This window comes from Rhinolophus hipposideros (genome assembly GCF_964194185.1).
Source record: "Rhinolophus hipposideros genome assembly, chromosome: 9".
Taxonomy (NCBI): domain Eukaryota; kingdom Metazoa; phylum Chordata; class Mammalia; order Chiroptera; family Rhinolophidae; genus Rhinolophus; species Rhinolophus hipposideros.
The window spans coordinates 5914577-5936371 of NC_138055.1; the positions used below are offsets into that span (position 1 = coordinate 5914577).

At 44.9% G+C, this 21795-nt stretch overlaps 1 protein-coding gene across 4 annotated transcripts in view; it reads left to right on the top strand.

Moving 5' to 3' along the window:
• TCF20 (transcription factor 20) overlaps positions 1–21795 on the top strand; it is a 160602-nt gene that overhangs the window by 131212 nt on the left and 7595 nt on the right. For all 4 annotated transcript variants that reach the window (XM_081060129.1, XM_081060126.1, XM_081060127.1 and 1 more), the window contains one exon: positions 14548–14641. In XM_081060129.1, coding sequence (XP_080916255.1) covers positions 14548–14641 — 94 coding nt within the window. The remainder of the gene's footprint in view (positions 1–14547; positions 14642–21795) is intronic.

Sequence of the window (21795 nt, forward strand, 5' to 3'; positions counted from 1 at the left end):
TCCTTTTTAGCTTCTTAAAGGGCACACACTTCTTTTCATAACTCCCAGACAAAAATATGTAATGTTCACAAGTCACAGCTTTCTTCTCTGGCTAAAGAAGAAACCCTCTGGTTAGAATTCTTTTAATGGAGTGTATGTACCTGGGGGTAAAAAAATGCAAACTGTGTTACAGTGAACAAACCAAGTTCTGGGTAGCCCAGAGAAGCAGCATTAGTGAAACTTGTGTTGACTTTTTGATAGGTGGAGTTATGAAGAATATATATTAACAGTATACATTTTGTGCAAGAGGAAAACGATTATGCCTTTTTTTTGTAACTCTTTAATAGTCTAAAAGGTGGAATGAAGACTGGTTTCAACTAAAATTGTGGCAAGTGGATTTAACTTAAATTGTGGCATTTTATTTGGGAAATTGCTTTATATTACTTTGTTTTGCCTCTGTACGTGTACCATTGCTGAACCTGAAGACTGCAAACCCAGGGGAATGAGGGAATTACAGAACATTTAAAACCCTCAGTGTGTGACCGGCATCAGTGCCTATCACATCGAGAGTCAGGGTTCAGCCCACGTGTGATCATTGTGACTGGCTTCAGCTTTGTGGGCACCTTGGTAGCAGTAATTACTAGTCCCCGTACTGGTTCTAGTTTTTGTCGAAAGAACATTATCTTATCATCAATAAAAAATCTCTATAAAACAGGTAGTTGATGGTGGGAGTAAAGAGTGGTTAAATACTCTGCCTGACCTGGAGAAAACACTCTAATAAAGAGATAAACGTTCAGAACAAATGCACGAAATGGCCGCATTGCTGGGTGTAAGTTCGATCACTAGTGGGTTCTAAAAACTGGGCCTCCTGTGTGTCTGTGCTGCTCCTGGTCTCCAGCGTCCATGACCTTGCAGATAAGCTCAGGGGGCCTCCATTCCGTGTGGGATCACGACTGGGACTTCTTTTTAGCTTTCTATTTTTGTACAGAGTGTCTTAGGAATACCCTACATGTCACTTTAAAAGTGCTTTTTTCCAGGCGGCTGGATGGCTCAGTTGGTTAGAGCGTGAGCTCTCCACAACAAGGTTGCCGGTTCAATTCCCGCATGGGATGGTGGGCTGCGCCCCCTGGAATTAAGATTGAAGGACACGACTTGGAGTTGATGGGCCCTGGAAAAACACACTATTCCCCAATAAAATACAGTAAAATACTTTTTCCTGTCAAGCACCTCCAGGGTTTTGTTTTGTTTTGTTTTTGGTGGGGAGAGTTACCCTCATCAATTTTCTTAAAAGATTCTCCACCGTCCTCCTTTTTTCCCAGCTGGGTGTTATCCCCAGTTTACTGTTGAGAAAGTCGAGGCTGAAATGAATTAAGTGGCCCCTGCTGGTGAGAGGCAGGCCAGGTACCGGTCCCCTTCCTGGGGCCCCGCCCTCAGGTCCTTATCCACCCCAGGGCCGTTCTCATTTCATGCTTTTGTCTCTTTTTACGCTGCCTATATTTGAGGCTGGCCAAGAAAAGGGTGCCCCACCAACTAAGGAAGGTGAACACAGGAGATACCAGCTCACCACCTGGGACGTGCCTTTCACTGGATTGTTTTCTTCGCTCCACTTTAGGATAAACGTGAAAATGATAAAAACAGCTTGCTGACAGATTTTTTTTTTTTTTAATTGGGGAACAGTGTGTTTTTCCAGGACCCATCAGCTCCAAGTCAAGTCGTTGTTTTCAATCTAGTTGTGGAGGGCGCAGCTCTCTGGCCCATGTGGGAATCGAACCAGTGACCTTGGTGTTATGAGCACTGCGCTCTAACCAACTGAGCCAACCGGCCACCCCAGAGATTCATTTTTAAAAGCATGTTTTAAGTTCTATCTTGGGGTCAGTTTGATAAAGCTTAGCTCTACCTAGCATGTTATAAGAATATTCCTAATAATAGAATCATTAGAATCATCGTTCTGGGACAATAGAGAATAATCAGTTTAATTCAAAATAGTGTGGACTTGTGTGTTCCAGAATGGGTCTCTAGCCTTCCCTTCAGTTAATTTCAAAATGAAATTAAACCCATTCCTGATCATTCCAGTTGAGATTTTGCTGAGTTCAAAACATTCTGTTCTGTAAAGTAGCTTTTAGAGGGAGCTACATGTGTCCTCGCCTCACCAGAATCCTGCTGTACTGCTGCCCAAAGAGTTCCCCTTCCACTGCGCCCCCAAGCGAGGGGACCACCACTTTCACCCCCACACACCAGGCCCACCGTCCCACAGACCCCACCCCCGTGGCTGTAGCTCATCATCACTCCTGTGGGTTTTATCTCCAAGGTGTCTCTCCATGCAGCCTCTTGTGTACACACACACACCGTACCCAGATTTACATGCCATCCGCAACCCAGCCTTGGCCTTTGTTGGCTCCTTCAGAATCGTGCTCCACCATGGTGGCCCTCCATACCGTGAGTGCTTGTCCACTTTGTTCTCTCTGCCCTGGGTGTCTCCCTGCCCCCTTTGCCCGAGTGTTTCTTCTCCCTCCTCTCTGCTCAAGCAACACCCCGTCAAGAATGCTTTCCGGGCCTCCTTTACCAGCTGGCGACACTGCCTCTAAGCGCCCAAGTACTATTTATTTACATTATAACACTGCAGTTTGGTTTCTTAGCCCTACTGTTCTGTAATCCCCTGAGGGCAGACACTGGAAGGACTTCCCATCCTCATTTCAGCCCCTGGTCTGCAGTAAAGATAGGTTGAATGAATAAAAAGGGAAGATTGTTCCATTTCTGAAGTTGGTACCATTTAAGAAAACCTAAATATCAAAACAAAGACCAGTGAATCAAAAGCACCTTGATCACGGGTCTCTTACAGCCTTTGGAGAAACCAGCATGTTAGAGGAAAAAGGAGGAGTACAGAAAACGGAGATGACAAAGACCAGACTGATCGAGTTCTTATTTTCCGCTAGCCCATGTTTTCAGTTGCTGAGCTTTGCAGTTTTATGCTGTAGATTCAGAATGGACGTATTAAGGCAAATGAACCCCATGAACAGCTTGTCAGGAAGTCACAGTGCATTCTTCGTATTCAGTTAGGATAACGTGAATTTCAGGATTCTGTGCAGAAGCATTTACCAGTGTCAGTTGCTGGTCACCTTCACGTCTTCCCATACACTTAACGTGTGAAAGTCTGGATTTATAAAACAGCAGCAACAAAAGGAGACATATGTGATCGAATCTTCCAGAGACAAGACACCTTTCCCGGCTGCATCTGAGACCTACTAAGTTTTCAGTATTTGTTTGTGGAAGGGTGAAATGAACGCACCCATTGTGGAAAGGCATGTGTACTCTAAAGAGATTCTTCACGTGCTCAAGGCTGCAGCTAAATTCTGGTCCCTCTGTTTGACAGGTGAAGTGCAGAAAGACAAGGGAGGACATTGTTAATGAAGGAAAATGCTCTTTAATCCCAGGCCTTCTAGCCTGACACAAAGCGTCATGACGTCACTATAAACCCGCCTGCAAGTACGGAGACCATAGGGAGGGAATTCAGGGTCCAGGCTTTCCTCTGGATCAGAACCAGCCAGGATGTACCTGGGAGACGCTGCCAGACAGCCAGCTGCAGCAGGATTTTGACGCTGGTCCACTTCTGAGGCCAGCACCCTTCAACCCCCACTCACTCAGCCACAAAGACACATTGTACGTTCATAATGTGGCTTGCAAAGCTTTCCCAGGGAAGCTAATATTTTTCAGGCCCAGCAGCATGTGCCCTTTTTGATTGGGGGTTTTCTGGGAGGGGATAGGGGTCTAAATGGATCATTTTTCTCCCAGATTACGTCTGAAAGATGATCAGATTGAAGAAAGTTTGTGCCTGTGTTTTCTGGTTTCAATGGGAAGCAGATGATTGTGTTTTGGGGAGGAGGGGGGCGGTGGCAGAGGAGATGGACAGTTAGGCTCTAGGTGAGTCCTGAGCAGAGGTACAACCTGCTGGGCATCAGCCCCTCCTGGCAGCAGGGGTCCAGAAGCCGTGGCCGCAGTTATTCTAGATGACTCTGATGTGAGTGAGTGGGGTTGCACAGCAAGGGTGGGGACGGGCTGGGAGCACCGTGGCTAGGAGCACACAGCAGGTGACACGGGGGCAGGCAGCCTGAGTTTGCTCACCACGTAACACACTAGCCTGGGCGCTTGCCTCATCCTGGGTGTGCTCAGTATGCCTTTGTGGGCGAGTTTTTGATGCTGTTGACCTCCTGCTAGGGTTTAATTGGTACTAGAATGTGTGTAGTTTTTATTCCCCTTTTATTTAGCACCTTCCAATGCTAAAGTGCTTCGCAAAACATCAAAAATAATTCCCATTAGTGTGTGTTGTTCAAGGATAGAATTAGGGGAAACGTAGTGAAAGTAATGGTGAATAATAGCTAGGAGATGCAGTGTTCAGAGATTTAGCCAAGAGCTGACCATAATCCATTCCAAGAATAGTCTTTTAAATTAGTTTGTATTAATTTAATAGACCACGTGGGATGTCTTATGTCCAATTTTGATACCAATAACTGCCAAAAATACAACACATTATAGATGAAGATATCTTTTGTATATTTTATAAGTCCTAATAATTATATAACTGATTCTAGTTTATAAAACACTTTCACAGTTACTTCAGACAACAACTCTATAAGGAAGGCAAAGCAAATAGTGTTCTCCCCTTTTTATAGACGATAAAATCAATGTGACTTTTTGGCTTTCCCACAAGAGCTGACACCCTCAGGTTCTTTTTCCACTGGCCCTCGTGCTGCTTCAGACTCGGATAATACTCACATTAGACCCTCCATATTCTAAAAAGCCAGTCAAACCTGGAGCTCTTGTCTTACGATACACACAGTTAGCCAGTAGCTGGTGAATGCTGCTGACGTGACTGGCATTGGCACTGTTGTCACTGGACTTGATGTGTGAGGATGTGTAATTAACGAGTTCAGTTTCTGAAATGTGGTTTTGCTGGAACAGCTATGGGACATAAAGCAGCTTTGGAAACCATGCACTTTACCTCTCATAGCATTGAGTAAATGGACCTAAGAAGAACCTGACGTCTCTCTGGCCCTCCAGGGTTGTCTTTGCAGCCCGTGTGGCATTCTGGGCTATGGTGCCTATTCCAGAAGCCAGCACCCAGCCCTGCTCCCAAGTCTGTGAATGGCACGCAGAAGCAGAATGTTCCAGCTAGTCTTTGAGCTTTGGTGAGGGACCATGTGGAGATTATCTAGCTCTAAGGAAGCAAGGACCCAAAATACAGAGTTCTGTCTGTATTGCTTTGGCCAGCACCTTGAAGTGCTCTTGAAGGAAAATGAGAAGGGTGCAACGTCACATAAAGAAAGATGTTTTCAGGCCCTCAGGGTAGCTCCTCGTATGTAGACCATGTCGCTGCCTGAGAGCTGAAGTAGATTGCTTGGGCAGCATAGGCTTCTGTCCCAGATATGGAAGGCATAATTAAAGGGGAAAAAAAGCTCTTGCTGGTGGTCAAAAATTAACACATACCTTGTTCCACATTCTCCAAGCTCTCCCGGCATCAGCTTTTTAATTCATGTTGAAGAGTAGCCTCGTTAGTTTTCTCCAAGCTCTCGAATTTGTCAGACCTTGCATCCATTCCATTAGCCCACATTTACTGTTCCTACAGTATGCCGGGCCCTGGGGACACAAGAAGGATGTCACAATTTAGGGGAGGTGGACAAACAGGAATAAGCAAATACTGTAAGCGTGAGCAGAAGTGTGTGCAGCGCTAGCTAAAAGCCATCTCAGCACAGAAGTGGCAACGTGTGTGATCTTTAAGTCTCAAACAGAACCAGTCCTCATCAGCGCTGATAATTGTCTGACCCAAATGCCTCGGTGCTCTGAGGCTGCTTGGAGATGCTCATTAAACAGCGATTATTCAGGCCGCACTTACAGCTCATAGGAAGGAGCCTTTCTGTGAATGAAGAGGCACAATTCTCCAGGCACCCGGCAGCTATGGATTAAATCACTCCTAGGTGATTCACCTCCTGCAGTTTGCCATCACCAGTCACAGGCAGCCCTACCTTTGGGACAGTGACGAGGGCTGGGGAAAGGCTGGGGGGCGGGGGCGGCGTTTGGCCACTTTCTGATGTTTGAACATGTCCAAACACTTTAAGAATACATTTTATAATTTCCCAAGGTTACCGTATCGAGAAATGTAGGATTCTTGTCAGAGCTGCTTAAAAATAACCTTGATTCCCTTCAATAATAAATGAAAAATTCACTGTTGAGAAAATTGTGCCGTTGCTTATGTCAAAAACACCTTGTGGGGCGGCAGGATGGCTCAGTTGGTTAGATCAACAACAAGGTTGCCAGTTCAATCCCGGCATGGGATGGTGGGCTGCGCCCCCTGCAACTAAAGATTGAAAACGGCAACTGGACTTGGAGCTGATGGGCCCTGGAGAAACACACTGTTCCCCAATATACCCCAATAAAAAATTAAAAAAACAAAACATACCTTGGTTTAGAAACCATGATCGAAGCCCCACTGTCTGAGCTGTATGGAGAACAGTGTTGTGTGGACTTCACCTCTCCTAGGAATGGATAGCATTACACTTGTAACAATGTAGTCAAAAACAAAGGACATTTCCCTCTACTGACTGTTATATTATTAGCATTATGGGAGATTGATAACGTAAATCGTTTCTTCAGGTAAAAAAGTAAAGAAGAAAAATTTAATTGGAAATGGTATTCGCCTGGGTATTGATTTGGGGGATAGAAGGGGAGAATAGAAACAGGATATTATAGAGATACGTTTTCTATATTCTCTTTGGCACCTTGTATATGGAATTGCTGGATCATATGGTGATTCTATTTTTAATTTTCTGAGGAAATACCATGCTGTTTTCCACAGGGGCTGCACCATTTTACATGCCCACCAGCAGTGCACAGTGGTTCCGATTTCTCCACATCCTCTCCAACACTTTTTTGGGTTTTTTTTTATAGTAGCCATTCTAACGGGTGTGAGGTAGTACTCGGGTATGTGGTGGTACTTGTGATGCTCTTTTCCCTCATGAGTTGATGCTGAGCATCTTTTCATGTGCTTGTTGGCCATTCGTATATCTTTGGAGAAATGTCTACTCTAGTCCTTGGCCCATTTTTGAAATGGTTTTTTTGTTGTTGCTGTTAAGCTTTAGGGGTTCTCTATATGTTCTGGATATTAATCCCTTTTCCTATATGCTATTTGCTAATATTCTCTCCCACTCTGTGGGCTCCCTTTTTAGTCTGTTGATAATGTCTTGATACACTTTTTTTTTTTTTAATTTTCATGAAGTCCAGTTTGCCTATTTTTTCTTTTGTTACATGGGCCTTTGATGTCATAACCCAAAAATTATTGCCAAATCCAAATTCATGAATTTTTTGTCCTATTATGTTTTCTTCTCAGAGTTTTATTTTATGTCTCACATTTAGGTCTTTGATCCGTTTTGAGTTAATTTTTGTACATAGTTTCAGGAAAGGGTTCATCTTCATTCTTTTGCACGTGGATATCCAGTTTTCACAATACCATTTGTTGAAACGACTGTACTTTTCCCCCCACTGAATGGTCTTGGCACCCTTTTCAAAAATTATTTGACCATATCTGCAAGGGTTTATTTCCAGACTCTTCTGTATTTCTCGTTGTGCCAATGCCACACTCTTGATTACTGCAGCTTTGTAGTAGGTTTTGAAATCAGGAAGTAGGAGTCTTCCAGTTTTGTTCTTTTTCAAGATATTTGGCTATTCAGAGTCCCTTGAGATTCAATAAGAATGGGATAGGTTTTTCTATTTCTGCAAAAAAAAAAGTCCTTGGGATTTTGATAGAGGTTGTATTGAATCTGTAGATCATTTGAGGTACTATTGACATTTTCATAATACTAAGTCTCCTAATCCATGAACATGGGATGTTTCCATTTGTTTATGTCTTAATTTCTTTCAGCAATGTTTTGTAGTTTTCATTGTACAAGTCTTTCAGTTCCTTAGTTAATTCCTAAGTATTTTATTTTTATGCTATTTAGAATTAGTTGTTTTGTAATTTCCTTTTCAGATTGTTTATTGTTCATTTATAGAAATGCAACTGATTTTGGTGTGTTGACTTTGTATCCTGTTACTTTGCTGAATTAATTTCTTAGTTCTAACAGGTTTTTTTGTGGACTCTTGAGGATTTTCTACACGTAAGACCATCTGTAAACAGAGATAATTTAATTTCTTCCCTTTCAGTATGGACACCTTTTTTTCCTAGTTGTTCTGGCTAGATTTTCCAGAGCTTGAATAGAAGTGGTGAAAGCACTTTCTTGCCTTATTCCTCATCTTAGAGGTAAGGTTTTTAGTCTTTCACCACTGAGTATGCTATTCCCTGTGCGGTTTTTATCAATGGCTTTTGTTATGTTGAGGTAGCTTCCTTTTAGTTCTACTTTGTAGAGTGTTTTTATTATAAAAGAGCGTTGAAGTTTGTCCATGCCTTTTCTGCATCAATTAAGATGGTCATGGGGTTATTTCCTTTATATATTGATATAAATTCAGTAACATATAAGATCTATCTACTCTTTACAGCTCCAGTCACTTTTGGTTATTTATGTTTTTTTAAACAAAGATACTCTTTTTTTGTTTTTAAGATTTTATTGGAGAAGGGGAACAGAACTTTATTGGGGAACAGTGTGTACTTCCAGGACTTTTTCCAAGTCAAGTTGTTGTGGAGGGTGCAGCTCAGCTCCAGGTCCAGTTGCCGTTTTCTAATTGCAGGGGTACAGCCCACCATCCCTTGCAGGAGTCGAACCGACAACCTTGTGGTTGAGAGCCTGCGCTCCAACCACCTGAGCCATCTGGCCGCCCCGGAGCCGAGCGGCAGCTCATTGACTTCATTCTAGTTGTGGAGGGCGCAGCTCACTGGCCCATGTGGGAATCAAACCGGCAGCCCCGTTGCCCAGAGCTCGCGTTCTAACCAACTGAGCCACCCATTCGCCCCCACTTTTGGTTATTTTTTTTTTATTATTATTAGTTTCAGGTGTATAAGACAAGGTAATACTTAGACGTTCATCATTTATATCCCTCACACTGTGAACCCCCCTCCCCCCATCCATTATCCCTTCGACCTCACACCGAGCCATCACATTATATATATAAAATTATAGTTGGCATTCATTAATGTTTAGCTTCTGGTGTACGATGCCATGATCAGGCATCCACATTATCTCTGAGGTGGTCTCCCAAATAGGACGCGTGTCCATCAGATACCCAACAAAATCTTTACAACATTATTGAATAAGTTCCCCAAATTAATTTTCAAAAAAACCCTGAGGCCATCTTGTAGTTACCAGCTACTTCCTAATCCCTTCACCTTTCCCCTTATCCCCCACACCTCACCCCACCCATCTAACAACTCTCGGTTTTTTCTTTGTGTCCTCATAATTGTCTCTGATTAGTTCATTCACATATTCTTTTCTTTAGATTCCGCATATAAGTGAGATCATATGGTACTTGTCTTTCTCTTTCTGACTTATTTCACTTAACATAATGCTCTCTAGATCCATCCATGTTGCTGCAAATGATAAGATTTCTTTCTTCTTTATGGCTGCGTAATACTCCATTGTATAAATGTACCACAGCTTCTTAATCCAGTCATCTACCGATGGGCATTTCGGTTGTTTCCATGTCTTAGCTATTGTGTATAGTGCTGCACGCTTTTGGTTATTGATGTCACAAAATTACATCTTGATATTGTGTGCCCCCAAACATCAACTAATAATTCTGTAAATGCTTTATTCTCTTAACTCATGTAGAAAACAAGGTTTGGAGTCACAAACCAAAGTTACAGTAATACTAGCTTTTACATTAATAATTGGGTTTTTCCTTTAACTGTATGAATCTCTTAAATCATGTAGAAAACAAAAAGTACAGTTACAAATTATTGTTACAGTAATGCTTGCTTTTATAATTGCCCTCATATTTACCTTTATTGAGATTTTTATTTCTCCAACAGCATCAGTTACTTCTAATGTCCTTTCATTTCACCCTGCAGAACTCCCTGGGCATGTCTTGCTTGATTGGGCTACTGGTCACACACTCACTCAGCTTTTGCTTATTTTGGAATATCTTAATTTCTCCCTCACTTAAAGGGCAGTTTTGCCAGATACAGGATTCTTGGTTTATAGTTTCTTTTCTGTAAGTACTTGGAATATATTGCCCCACTGTCTGCTGGCCTTCAAAGTTTCTGAAGAGAAAGCTGCAGAAAATGTTACTGAGGATCACTTATGACAATTTACTTCTCTCCAGATTCTCTCTTGGACTTTTGCAAGTTTGATTTTAACGTGTCTCAGTGTGGATCTCTTTGAGCTCATCTTACGTGGAGTTCGTTGAGCTTCTTGGATGTTTATGTTCATGTGTTTTATCAAATTTGGGAAGTTTTCATCCATTATTTCTTCCAAGATTATCTCTGCCCTTTCTCTCTCTCTTCTCTTTCTGAGACTCCCACAAGTCCTGTGTTGATCTGTTTAATGGTGTCACACAGGTCCCTTAGGCTCTCAGGCACTTTTCATCAACCTTTTTGTTGTCGTTCCTCAGACTCAATAATTTCCATTGTCCTATCTTCAAGTTCACTGATTGTTTCTTCTGCTTGCTCCAGTCTGCCTTTGAATCCCTCTAGTGATTTTTTCCCCTGTTGTTATACTTTTTAGCTTCAGAATTTCTTTTTAGGCTTTCTGTGTCTTTATTGATATTTTCATTTGTTCACACATTGTGGTTTTTTTGTTTTTGTTTTGACTTTCTACACATCATTCTTTAGTTCTTTGAGCATCTTTAAGACAGTTCTTTTCAAAGTTTTCGTCCAGTGTATCTGCCATTAGGTCTTTTTAAAGGACAGTCTCTGTTGATTTATGTTTTTCTTTGAAAAGACCATACTTTCCTTTTTCTTTGTATGCCTGTCAGATGCCCCCCCTTCCCCAGGGCGTGCCTTTTTTTTTTTTTTTTTTTAATAATTGTTACAGTCTATCTGTGCCTGGGATCAGCCTGAGGTGTAAAAGGTGTAAACTTCAAGTCCTCTCACAGTCTTTTCTGAGTCTTTCCCTGGGAATGTGTGGTCACTTTCTAATTTTTCCCATGTGTGCAATTGTTTTTGAATGTCCCAATCTTTAATGTCTGGCTCTCAAAAGGGGAAAAAGCAAAAAATTAAGGGGCTGGTGCTACTCTTAAATCCCCAGGAAGTCACTTCAGCGCTTTGGGGGGGGGGGAGTTAAAAACAATGGCTGCCTACGTCTTTGTCTCCCCCTCTGTGATCAGAAGCAGCAAGATCCCCAGTACTTGGAGGACAGAGGGGTTTTTTTTTTGTCTACCCTGGCTTCTGCAGGTTTGTGTGCAAGCTGCTTCAGGACCATGTGCTCGGCTGCCTGCCACGTCACTGGAGTGGGGATAGGCAGCTGCTACTGTGCTAAGAGCCGAAATTGACCAGAATTAACTGCAGTTTACCATCCAAGTCTTTCCTTGGAAGCTGAAACCCTGCAACAGACTCCAGAGTTCCAGAATAGTTACAGCAGGCAGATATACCAGTGTAATTGTTGTCTAGGTGGGCAGACAGACTCCTAGTGCCACCTTTTCCACCATCTTCCCAGAGTTCCAAAATTTACATTTCTAACAAGTTCCCAAGTGAGGCTTATGCTTCTGATCCAAGGACCACACTGAGAACCATTGAATTAAACTCTTTAAGGTCCTTTCTTTAAGGCCCTAATATGCGATGCATGGTCTTTCTTCTCTGCGAGCAGTGTAATAAATTAATTGTGCTTTTTAATTGAGAGCAAGCATTTTATTGACATAATTTCCTGGTGAGAGGTGAGCTTGCGTTCTTTATGATAAAGACAGGACCTGTGGGCTGGTTCAGGGCAGAGAGCTCGGGAAGCCCTGCAGGCGACAGAAGAGCATGTGTTGAGGTAGGAAGGAAACAGACATAGTTCACATCCGAGCTTGATCACCGCGCTTTCCTGTCTGAAACTCGTGTGATGATAAGGCTTGCTCGGCAGGTTGCTTTTCGTACGTGGTCTTTGTTGAAACACCTAGCATGTGTGTGGCACATGGTTATCTTGGGTCACATTTCCTGAGCACTTTTGATTCAGCCACTGTTCTACGCCTGAGTTAACACATTTAGCACTAACAACATCTCTGTGACGGAGATACCATGTTTCCCCGAAAATAAAGCCTGGTTGGACAGTCAGCTCTAATGCATCGTTTTGGAGCAAAAATTAATGAAAGACCCCCATCTTATTTTACTATAACATAAGACCGGGTCTTACATTAATTTTTGCTCCAAAAGACGCATTAGAGCTGATTGTCCAGCTAGGTCTTATTTTCAGGGAAACATGGTAGTATTATTAGATCCATGTTTGCAGGTTAGGAATTTGGCCAGGAACACAGACAGGAAGTGGTGGGAGTAACTTAGATTGCAGGGCCCACACACTTGATTTCTACAGCAGTGCCTCGAATACTAAGCCCTTTTCTGTATTGATATTTTGGCTGCAAGTCACAAAATTCAGCTAAAAGGTGAATTTTTTTTTTTTTAATGTCCTTCCTCTTAACAAGTCTGGAGATGGGGTGTGCCTGGCGGTGGTTGATTTAGTGCTCAGCAGTGTCACCAGGGATCCAGGTTCTCTCTATCCTGACACAGCTGTCCTCAGCAGGTTGAGCTTTGTGTTTAGAGCAGTCCCCTCATGGTGATAAGATGTCTGCGAGAGATCTCACCATCCCATCCTCATAGCCAACCGAGAAGATGCCTCTGGTTTTTAAGAGGACCGAAAGTTTCCCAGAAGCCCCTTTCCCTGCACACTTTCTACCAGAAATGCTTGACACACCCCTTTCTAAATGGACACCACTAATTGAGGTTCACCACGGGGTAGGGAGGGCCTGGGGCACAAGTCCTCTGGTAGCCGACCCTGGGGGGCTCCTTTCGTAAGAAGGGCTGGAGCAGCAATGGTTGCGGGTGGCAGGTCACTGACAAGTCAGCCACACTGGTTCCCCAGGCTGACCGTGAGCCCTTTTTCCTGGAGGTGCTCTGTGGCACCGACAAAAGGAGATAAAGTCTAGGGCTCCCCAAAACACTGCCAGCTGTCCTTGGTTTACTCCAGGCCAAGTAATCTTTTATTTCTTGGCAAAGGTGTGAGGGCACATGGTGAAAACTTCTGATTGTCAGCACCCAGAGGGTGTTGGTTTTCTGAAAGTAAGCCAGGCCCTAGGAGGGCTGCTCCTGTAGCCCTTTTCCTGCCCCATTTGTCCCTGGAGGATGGATGCCAGGGGTAGTCAGCCCAGGTCAGTTCTGCTGGAGCAGGTTATTCCCTTTCTGATGCTTCAGGCACCATCTGGGGAGTGGGGGTGCTACGGGGTAGTTAGAAGGCCTGGTGAGTTGGTCCACGTCCATGTCAGGACGCCCTATTGCTGCATTCGTGTGGTTTTAGCATCAGCATCAGCGTGCGGCGACCTTGACCTAGCTCCCTGTTGTTCTCCTGCTCCTGCCACTGTGAGTTGGGGGTATTCGTTCCCGGGCCCCGTACAGGTGGCTTCACTCCCACCAGGTGAGGCCTGCGAGCCACGCAGACCCCTGATAGGCTGCCATCCTGGGCCTGCGTTTGTGTGGGAAGAGGAATGGGGGCGCCCTTTAGTCACTTCCCCCCGGAGAGGATATGGTCGCCCGGGAGCCTTTCTTTTCCACAAGTGCAACTGCTTAGGGAGCACTTTTATTTTCCCTAGAATCAGGAATCAAGTGCCTGTATGTTCCCGGTAGCCTTACCTGGCTGTGCTTCGGCCACCAGAAGAGCCTGCGTCCTTCCTAGCAGGCCGGTGTGGCTGAATTTTACAAATAGGATTACTGATGATAGGACACATTTCTTACGCCGAAGGCGTGAGCGCTCACAGCAGCCACTTCAGGGAGAAGAGAGATGGGCCCCACTTTAAGGAAACCCGACCATATAAGGAGGAGCTTCTCAATTACAGAATAATGTCTCACTTAGCCAGAAATTCATGGCAGTTTTCCTAGTGCATTTAAAATAGGATTTATGTATAAAAATACCATTTGCACACAGGAGCCCATGTTTTCTGAAAAGGGAACTATACATGTATTGGGCATTTGGGATAAATAGAATAAAAATAAAATCTTACAAATACAAGAACTGGAAACCAAATTCCACTTTTAATTCTGAAAGGTTTATATATAACTCTACTATCTTACCCTCTCCTCCTACCCCAGACTTCCAGAAATAAACAGGTGAGATCTGCAGGCATTCAAGATAGCGGTGGGGAAGGAGGGGACAGGCAGGCGTGTGGCTGGGCGGGCAGCAGGAACACCAGGCAGGGCTGAGTGCCCCCTCCACCCCACCCCACCCCACCGTGGTGTTCCGTGTGATTTATTTGTGAGCATTTGTGAGGCTTGGCCTAAAACGTTACTACTGGATCTCCTCCATGTGTGGTCAGTGAGTGGCGGTTAGAAATTCACCCGCTCATCCCGCCACCACGAAGTCCTGTAACCACAGGAACGTGTGCTGAGGTCTGACTGGTGGGGTGTGAGGACGGCCTAGAGTACAGGGCCGAATCCGGGATGCTGACATGTGTGACTTTTCCTTTCAGAAATGTTCCCACTGCCAGGAGGCAGGCGCCACCTTGGGCTGCTACAACAAAGGCTGCTCCTTCCGATACCATTACCCGTGTGCCATTGACGCAGGTAAGACAGCCGCAGCCCCTGTGTGTCCAGAGCATCTGAAGGGGACAGAACATTGTGAGTCTCTGCCCCTTTCCCTTCCTTACAGGGCTTTTTGTCTCTTCTGACCCTGTTCTGTTTGTAAATTCTAAAGGAATGCAGAGACGAGAATAAAAAGGAGTGAAATGGGGTCATTTTTTCTAATAACAGTTTTATTCATATAATTCACACATGATTCACCTATTTAAGTGTACCATTCAGTGGCTTTTAGTATATTCACAGAGTTGTACAACCAGTCACAATAAATTTTAGCACGTTTTCTTCACCTCATAAAACTTGCCCCTCCCTTCACCCCCAGCCCCAGGCAACCACTAATCTACTTTCCGTTTCTGTGGATTTGCCTCTTCTGGACATTTCATATAAATGGAATCATACAATACATGTGGTCTTGGTGACTGGCTGCTTTCCCTTAGCATTATGTTTTTCAAGTTTATCCAGGTTGTAGCATGTATCAGCACTTCATTCATTTTTATTGCCAAACTATTTTATTATAAGGATATACTTTTATTTATCATTCATCATTTGGTGCACATTTAGATTGCTACACTTTTTGAGTATTACGAATAATGCTACCATGAGTTTTCAATTCACATACAAGTCTTTGTGTAGACTTAATCTTTTCAGTTCTATTGGGTATAAACCTAGGAGTAGAATTACTAGGTCATATGGTAACTGTTCAACCTTTTGAGAATCTACCTGTTAGAATGTTTTCCAAGGTGGCTGTACTATTTTACATCCCTCCAGTAGTATGTGAGGGTTCCAGTTTCTCCATATCCTCACCAACACTTACTATTATCTCTTTTATTATAGCCGTCCCAGTGAGTATGACATGGTATGTCATGGATTTTGATTTGCATTTCCCTGGTGGCTAATTATGTTGAGTATCTTTGATCAAGTCCAATTTATCTATTTTTTCTTTTGTTGCTTGTTGCTTTTTCTTGTATCTTAGAAACCATTGCCTAATACAAAGTCACAAAGATTTATGCCCGTGTTTCCGCCTATAAGTTTTGCAGTTATAGCCCTTACAAAGGTCTTTGATCCATTTGAGATCATTTTTATATGTGGTGTGAAGGAGGAGGAGTCCGATGCATTATTTTGCACATGGATTCCAGTTGGCCCAGCACCATTTGGTGGAAAGACTATAGTCTTTCCTCATTCAGTGATTTTGGCACCTTTGTCGAAAACCAATTGGTCATAGATGTATGGGCTGATTTCTGGACTCTTCACCACCACAGTCTTGATTTCTGTAGCTTTGTAGTACATTTTGAAATTGGGAAATGTGAGTCCTCCGATTTTGTTCCTTTTTTTCAAGATTGTTTTGGCTCTTCTGGGTCCTTTGCTGTCCCGTGTGAATTTTAGGATTGACTTGTCCATTTCTGTGAAACACAGCTGTTGAAACTTGGATGAAGTTTGCATCGAATCTGCAGGCCAATCGGAGTCTTGCCACCATAATGTTAGTCTGCCTTCCAACCCATCATGGGATGTCTTTCCATTTATTTCAGTCTTTAATTTCTTTCAACAGTGCCTTGTAGTTTTCAGAGTATATGTTTTACACTTCTTTTGTTAAATTTATTCCTAAGTACTTTTTTTTTTGGTGTGCTTATAAATGGAATTGGTTTCATAATTTAATTTTCAGATTGTTCTTATGAGTGTAGAGGAATACAATTGATTTTGGTATATTGATCTTATATCCAGTAACTTTGCTCAACTCATTTATTAGTTATAATCGTTTTTTAGTGGATTTCTATATACAAGATTTGTCATCTGCAAATAGATAGTTTTACTTCTTCCTTTCCAATCAGATGCCTTTTATTTCTTTTTCTTGCTTAATTGCCCTGGCTAGAATGTCTAGTATAGTTAGTGTTGGGTAGACGTGGCAAGAGCTGACATCGTTGTCTTCTTTCTGACCCACTAAATGTGATGATAGCTGTGGGTTTTTCATAGATGTTCTTGATACAACTGAAGAAGTTTCCTCTGTTCCATGTTTGTAGAGTGTTTGTGGGGTGTTGCATTTTGTCAGACATTGTTTCCAAGTTCATTGAGATGATCAGAGCTGTGTTTTGCAGTGTGATAACTGTTGAAAGAAGGGAAACCTTTTGTCTGAGAGGTAATTGGTGTAGAAGACTTGGGTTCTGACTCTTCAACGGCCTGGGAGAATCCTTTCTTCCTCTGAAGTCTTGTCTCTTCAGTGGATGGTTTCACCAGTTACTTTTTGAGCATTGGATGTAGCCAAGACCTTCACCCAGCTGGCCCTCGTGTGATGCTCACAGTTAGGAAGAAGGGAGAGAAACATGGAAAGAAAACAGTGCAGCAAGTGGCATGGTACTTGTTATCTCTTAAGTGTTTCCCGGCTTCTGAGGGGGGAACATGACTCCATGGGGGCACCTGTGCTGTCTCTAGGAGGTGGGGTTTGATTGGATTTGGCAGGGGAGAGAGGGCGTGGCTGACAGGTGACAGAAGCAGGTACGGAGGCACAAGGCACATGGAGAGGGAGGGAGCCGACCAGCGTAGAAAGAATCTGAGTTCATCTCGACCACTCTCCCCTCCAGAGAGCAGTTGTTCAGCACGTCTGATGTTTCCTTAAGCACGTCCTCCTGCCTCTCACATCCTTCTCTTGTTTCTCCTTTCCCTCTTCCCTCTTCTTTCCGAGTTTCTGTAGAAGGAACAGCTAAAAAGAACAGGAAAGGTACAGAAAGTTAATGCTTATGTCAAAGTTAGAGTCTCATAAAAGTGTGTTTGCACGCGCTGAAGGGTAGCTGGGCCAGGGTGCCTTGCAATGTCAGTTCAGGGGGCTTCAGTCTCTCCCTTTCATTCTCTTCTTTCCCCTAAATGTGTCCGTGCTGGGTCTAAGCTGTACCTCACCCTGGGTTGTGGTCTGGCATGTTCTATATAGAACAACCGTTAAAATCTTCCTCTCCCAAGAGCCAACCGTTGCCTTTTCTCATTTTCATGTTGCCCCTAGTTACATCAGAATGTTTTATTTTCTGGTTTAAGCTTTGTGGTTTTTAAATGAAAATTCTTAAGTATTACGTTTTTGGCAGTTGTAAGTTTTACGTGGGGAATACTGTAAGAGTTGGCTGTCCCAGGCAGAGGCTGGGTAAGAAGTGGTCTGCACTGAGGCTCTGCTCGGAGCCCTCAGGTGGGCACAGGCAGGTAACCCCGTGCCCCACAGGGGTGCACGCCCTGTCTGGGGCACCAGCCAAGTCAGGGACGAGGCTTGCTGCCTGCCTCCTGCTCCAGTTTCTCAACAGAGCTTTCTGCGATATGGGAATGTTCTAGATCTGTACTCTCCAGTATACTCCAGTAGCCACAAGCCATGTGTGACCATTGAGCACTTGAAATGTGGCTAGTGTGAATGAGGAACCGAATTTTTATTTTATTTATTTTTATTTTTTATTTTTTTATTGGGGAAGGGGAACAGGACTTTATTGGGGAACAGTGTGTACTTCCAGGTCTTTTTCCAAGTCAAGTGGTTGTCCTTTCAGTCTTAGTTGTGAAGGGCGCAGCTCAGCTCCAGGTCCAGTTGCCATTTCTAGTTGCAGGGGGCACAGCCCACCATCCATTGCGGGACCGCCACCCCGCACCACCAGCAGGGAGCTGAGGGTTTATAATCCAGTGACACTTGTCCCTCTCTGTGTCCGAGCTGTCTTCCACGGCCTGCCCAGGTAAGTAGGTAACGAGTACCCAGCGAGGGGGGCAGGCTGCCTGGGTCAGCGGGGTCAGGGCAGCCTTTGACCTCTGGCTTTGCTGGCCCAGCAGCTGCTCCGAGTGGAGAGTTGGCACCAAAGCAGCAGCTTCACAAGGTGACCATGTCTTGGGCATCCCTGAGTCTTGTTGATGACGCACGTCACAGTGACCCAGAGGCCTGCGCTGCCCTGGAGGGCAGCTGCTTGTATTTGTCCCTTCCGATCTTCTGGGGAGTTCTAGTCTGTGTGTGAAGGACCTGACGATCCAGGAAAGGCTTTCACGGATTGAGGTTGTTTCTCATTATAATGGAAATAAGTCCCTGGGTTGAGAGTCCCTCGATACAGAGTCAGGAAAAGTTGGACCTTTCCACCTCTGCCTTGTTGCCAACCGATCAAACCTTTACAGAGCTGTTGGTGTCTCAGGGACGACTTTGATTACTGGGGACATTTCCATAGAAACAGAATCTTTGTTTCATGAGGCGCTGTGACTCCTGCAGTTTTCCCCCTACCTGATGTTGATCCTGCATTTGTGATACCATGGTTAGCTATTTTGCGCGACTTCTATGTCACAGGCACAGGATTTGGCTCCAGGTGGGAAATGCAGTAATGAGAACATGCGCGCTGGTTTAAAAAAAAAAAAAAAAAAGAAGACTTCATGTATTTAATGCAATGAGCCACAACAATTAAGACCCAAGGAAGAAAGCGCTGTGCTAGCGCATTAATAATTGCGTTGTGCATAAAGAATCTTGCCTGGAGGGGGTTCACCTTCTACCCTCATGAAGAAGCACAGCTGGGAACTTCACTTTCTGCGGTTACCCTTGCAGCTGCCTTTCAAAGCTGCTCTCTGCTGCAGACTTTGATCTCACAGCCCAGGGTTCAGATTCCTGGCTGGGTCATTAGGAGCGGCTGGCGTCTGGCCCCTCCCTGGAGAGGCCACTCTGCATCACGAACACCAGTTCCACGGCCTTTCTGTGCCCTGCTCTGGGTTCTGCCAACTAAATAGAACTGTAGCTCTGAGGTCAGTTGTCAGTGAGCTGGAGACAGTGTCTGAGGCCTGGCATCCAGGGGACATTCCTGAGACCTTTGTCCCCCTTCCTCCTCCTTCCTTCGTCCGGGAGCTTTCCACCCTCAGTCTGGAGTCTGTATGCACACGTGTGGGTCTCAGAGGCTCCACGCCGCTTGTTACGAGGGGCTCCGCACCACAGAATCCACTCTGCCATTAAGCTCCAGGACGGCATGAAAGTGGAGTGCCCTCTAGGGTGCTGAGATTGCGTGTCTGGAGGCCATCTTGGTGACCAGCCACTTTGTGAGTCTTTTACAGCTTGTGTGACTGACGATCCAGCGAGCCGCTCACTGTGACTTCGCAGTGAAGCGCTGACGAGGCCCTCTGGACAGAGTAGGTTATTGCCAGGGGCCTAAAGGAAACCAGTTGAGAGGCTTGCTGCCTGGCTGTGGGGCCAGGCGCCTGCTCAGAGACTCAGAAGAAGTTTATTGCCCTCCCTGCCGCCCTTGGCTCTTCCCCCAGCGGGGCCTGGTCCCCGTGCCCTCCCAGGTGTCAGCTCTCCTGCCCAGGTGGCACCCTGCCAAGAACAGGACTTGCACTTCCTGAGGCCTGTGGATATTACGAGGACAGACTGGAGCTTTTGTCCACCGCGTTCCTGCACGGGCGGCCTAGCCAGAGGCGGACGCCATCTCTGGCAGATTTGTGTGGGAGACTGAGGTTTCGAGAAGTGCAGGGTAGTTCCAAGTTGCCTTTAGTGTGGACTTATGTTGTTTATTTCTTTTCTAATTTTTTTAACTTAAAAGGGACTGTGTTGTCTAATTTTAGACATATTTTACTACTGGTCCTTCACAGCTGGTCACTGGGGCTGTGAGGGGCACTGAGTCACCTGTGCCAACTAATGTGGTCCCCTCCTAGTTTCTAAACCGCAGTGGCATAAAGGCGGCCAGGTCCTACACGGGCTCTGCTGTTTCTCTTTGGCCCAAACTAGAGACTGCCAGCAAGCAGTGAGCGCTGCCAAAGCCCAGGTGAGAAGAAAGTGCTTCCCTGAGCACCAGTTGTCTGCCTCCTGCTGCTCATAAGCTCTCTGGCAGATTGGAGCAGCAGGAGCCTCGGTCACGCCGTGTACTTGTGGGTTTTAAATTAACACATTTCATTTACCTCCATGCTATGTGCTTGCGGGGGGAGGGGAGGAGGTTAGCGGCCTTGCTGCCTTCCTGGGCCCTGGGGCTGGCCCGGGAGCTAAGAAAGCTCACTCTGAGGCCCTCCCGGAGTCCAGAGGGAGGTGGTGATGGTGCAGGTCTAAGCCAAATTGTGGACAGGTCTTCTCTGATTTGTGCAGGGTAAGAGGACCTCACAATATTTCATTTGTGTATTCCCTTGCTTATTACTGTTTCATTAGAAATCTGTGGGTACACAGGCTTCTAATCTGGACCTCAGTTTAAACCTGAGTTAAATTGTAAATTTAACAAGGCTAAGTACCCTGGTTGCCTCCCGCCATGGTGCCTGGGGAGCCATCTGAGAAGGTGCGATCGATATTGATTAACATTCTGCCACTGCACTGCGCACCGGTGACCTGGCTGTCGGCCTCCGGGAGCTGTGCTGGGCCGTGTGAACTCATTAACGAGATTCCCTCGCCTGCACCACGCACTACACCTGGAGGCGGATGTGCGTTCTTGCTGTCATCGAGAATGCTGTCACCGTGTTAGAAGTGGGAATGAATCATTTTCTCCAAGGAGAAAGCCCCCTCGCAGGGGTTCAGTCTCCTCCGAAGCATTCAGTGTGGATTATGGAGCTCGCGTGGGAAGCTTCTCCCTGTCTCCATGGGTTGTAGGGCGAAGGGGACAGCAGGGCTCAGGCCTGGCCTCTGACACGTGGCTCCCGACAGGAGAAAAGGTGCCTCCAGATTCCGTGTTCTCACCAGGAGGCGTTGGCTGTAGAAGGGTGCTTAGCCTACAGTCAGGGATTTTAAAAACAACATTTATTGGAGATTATTTTTGATTATTAAAACAAAAACAAGAAAACAATATGATAACATCATGGGAATACAGGAAAATATAAAGAAAATTAAATCACCTGTAATCTTACCACCCAGAGAGAACCACTGTTATATTTTGGTAGATGTCCTTTTTTTAATGCATATAAAACATTTTGATAAAATTAGGTTTGTACTTACCCATTTATGTATCCTGGTTTTTCAAGCAGTTTTTCGTCGACTGTTTCTCACATACCATTAACTATCTAGGAACATTAATTTTTCAAGTGACTGATAGTCCATCATATCGCGGTACTGTAGTTTATTTGGGGGTGTCTCTGATGTTTTCCCGTCAGACACCGCAGTGTGCAGGCCTCTTACCGCCACATCTGACCCTGTGCGTCTTGGCTGGGTGGCCCCACTCACCTGTGCTGCCCGCCAGCCCTGCCTAACTGTC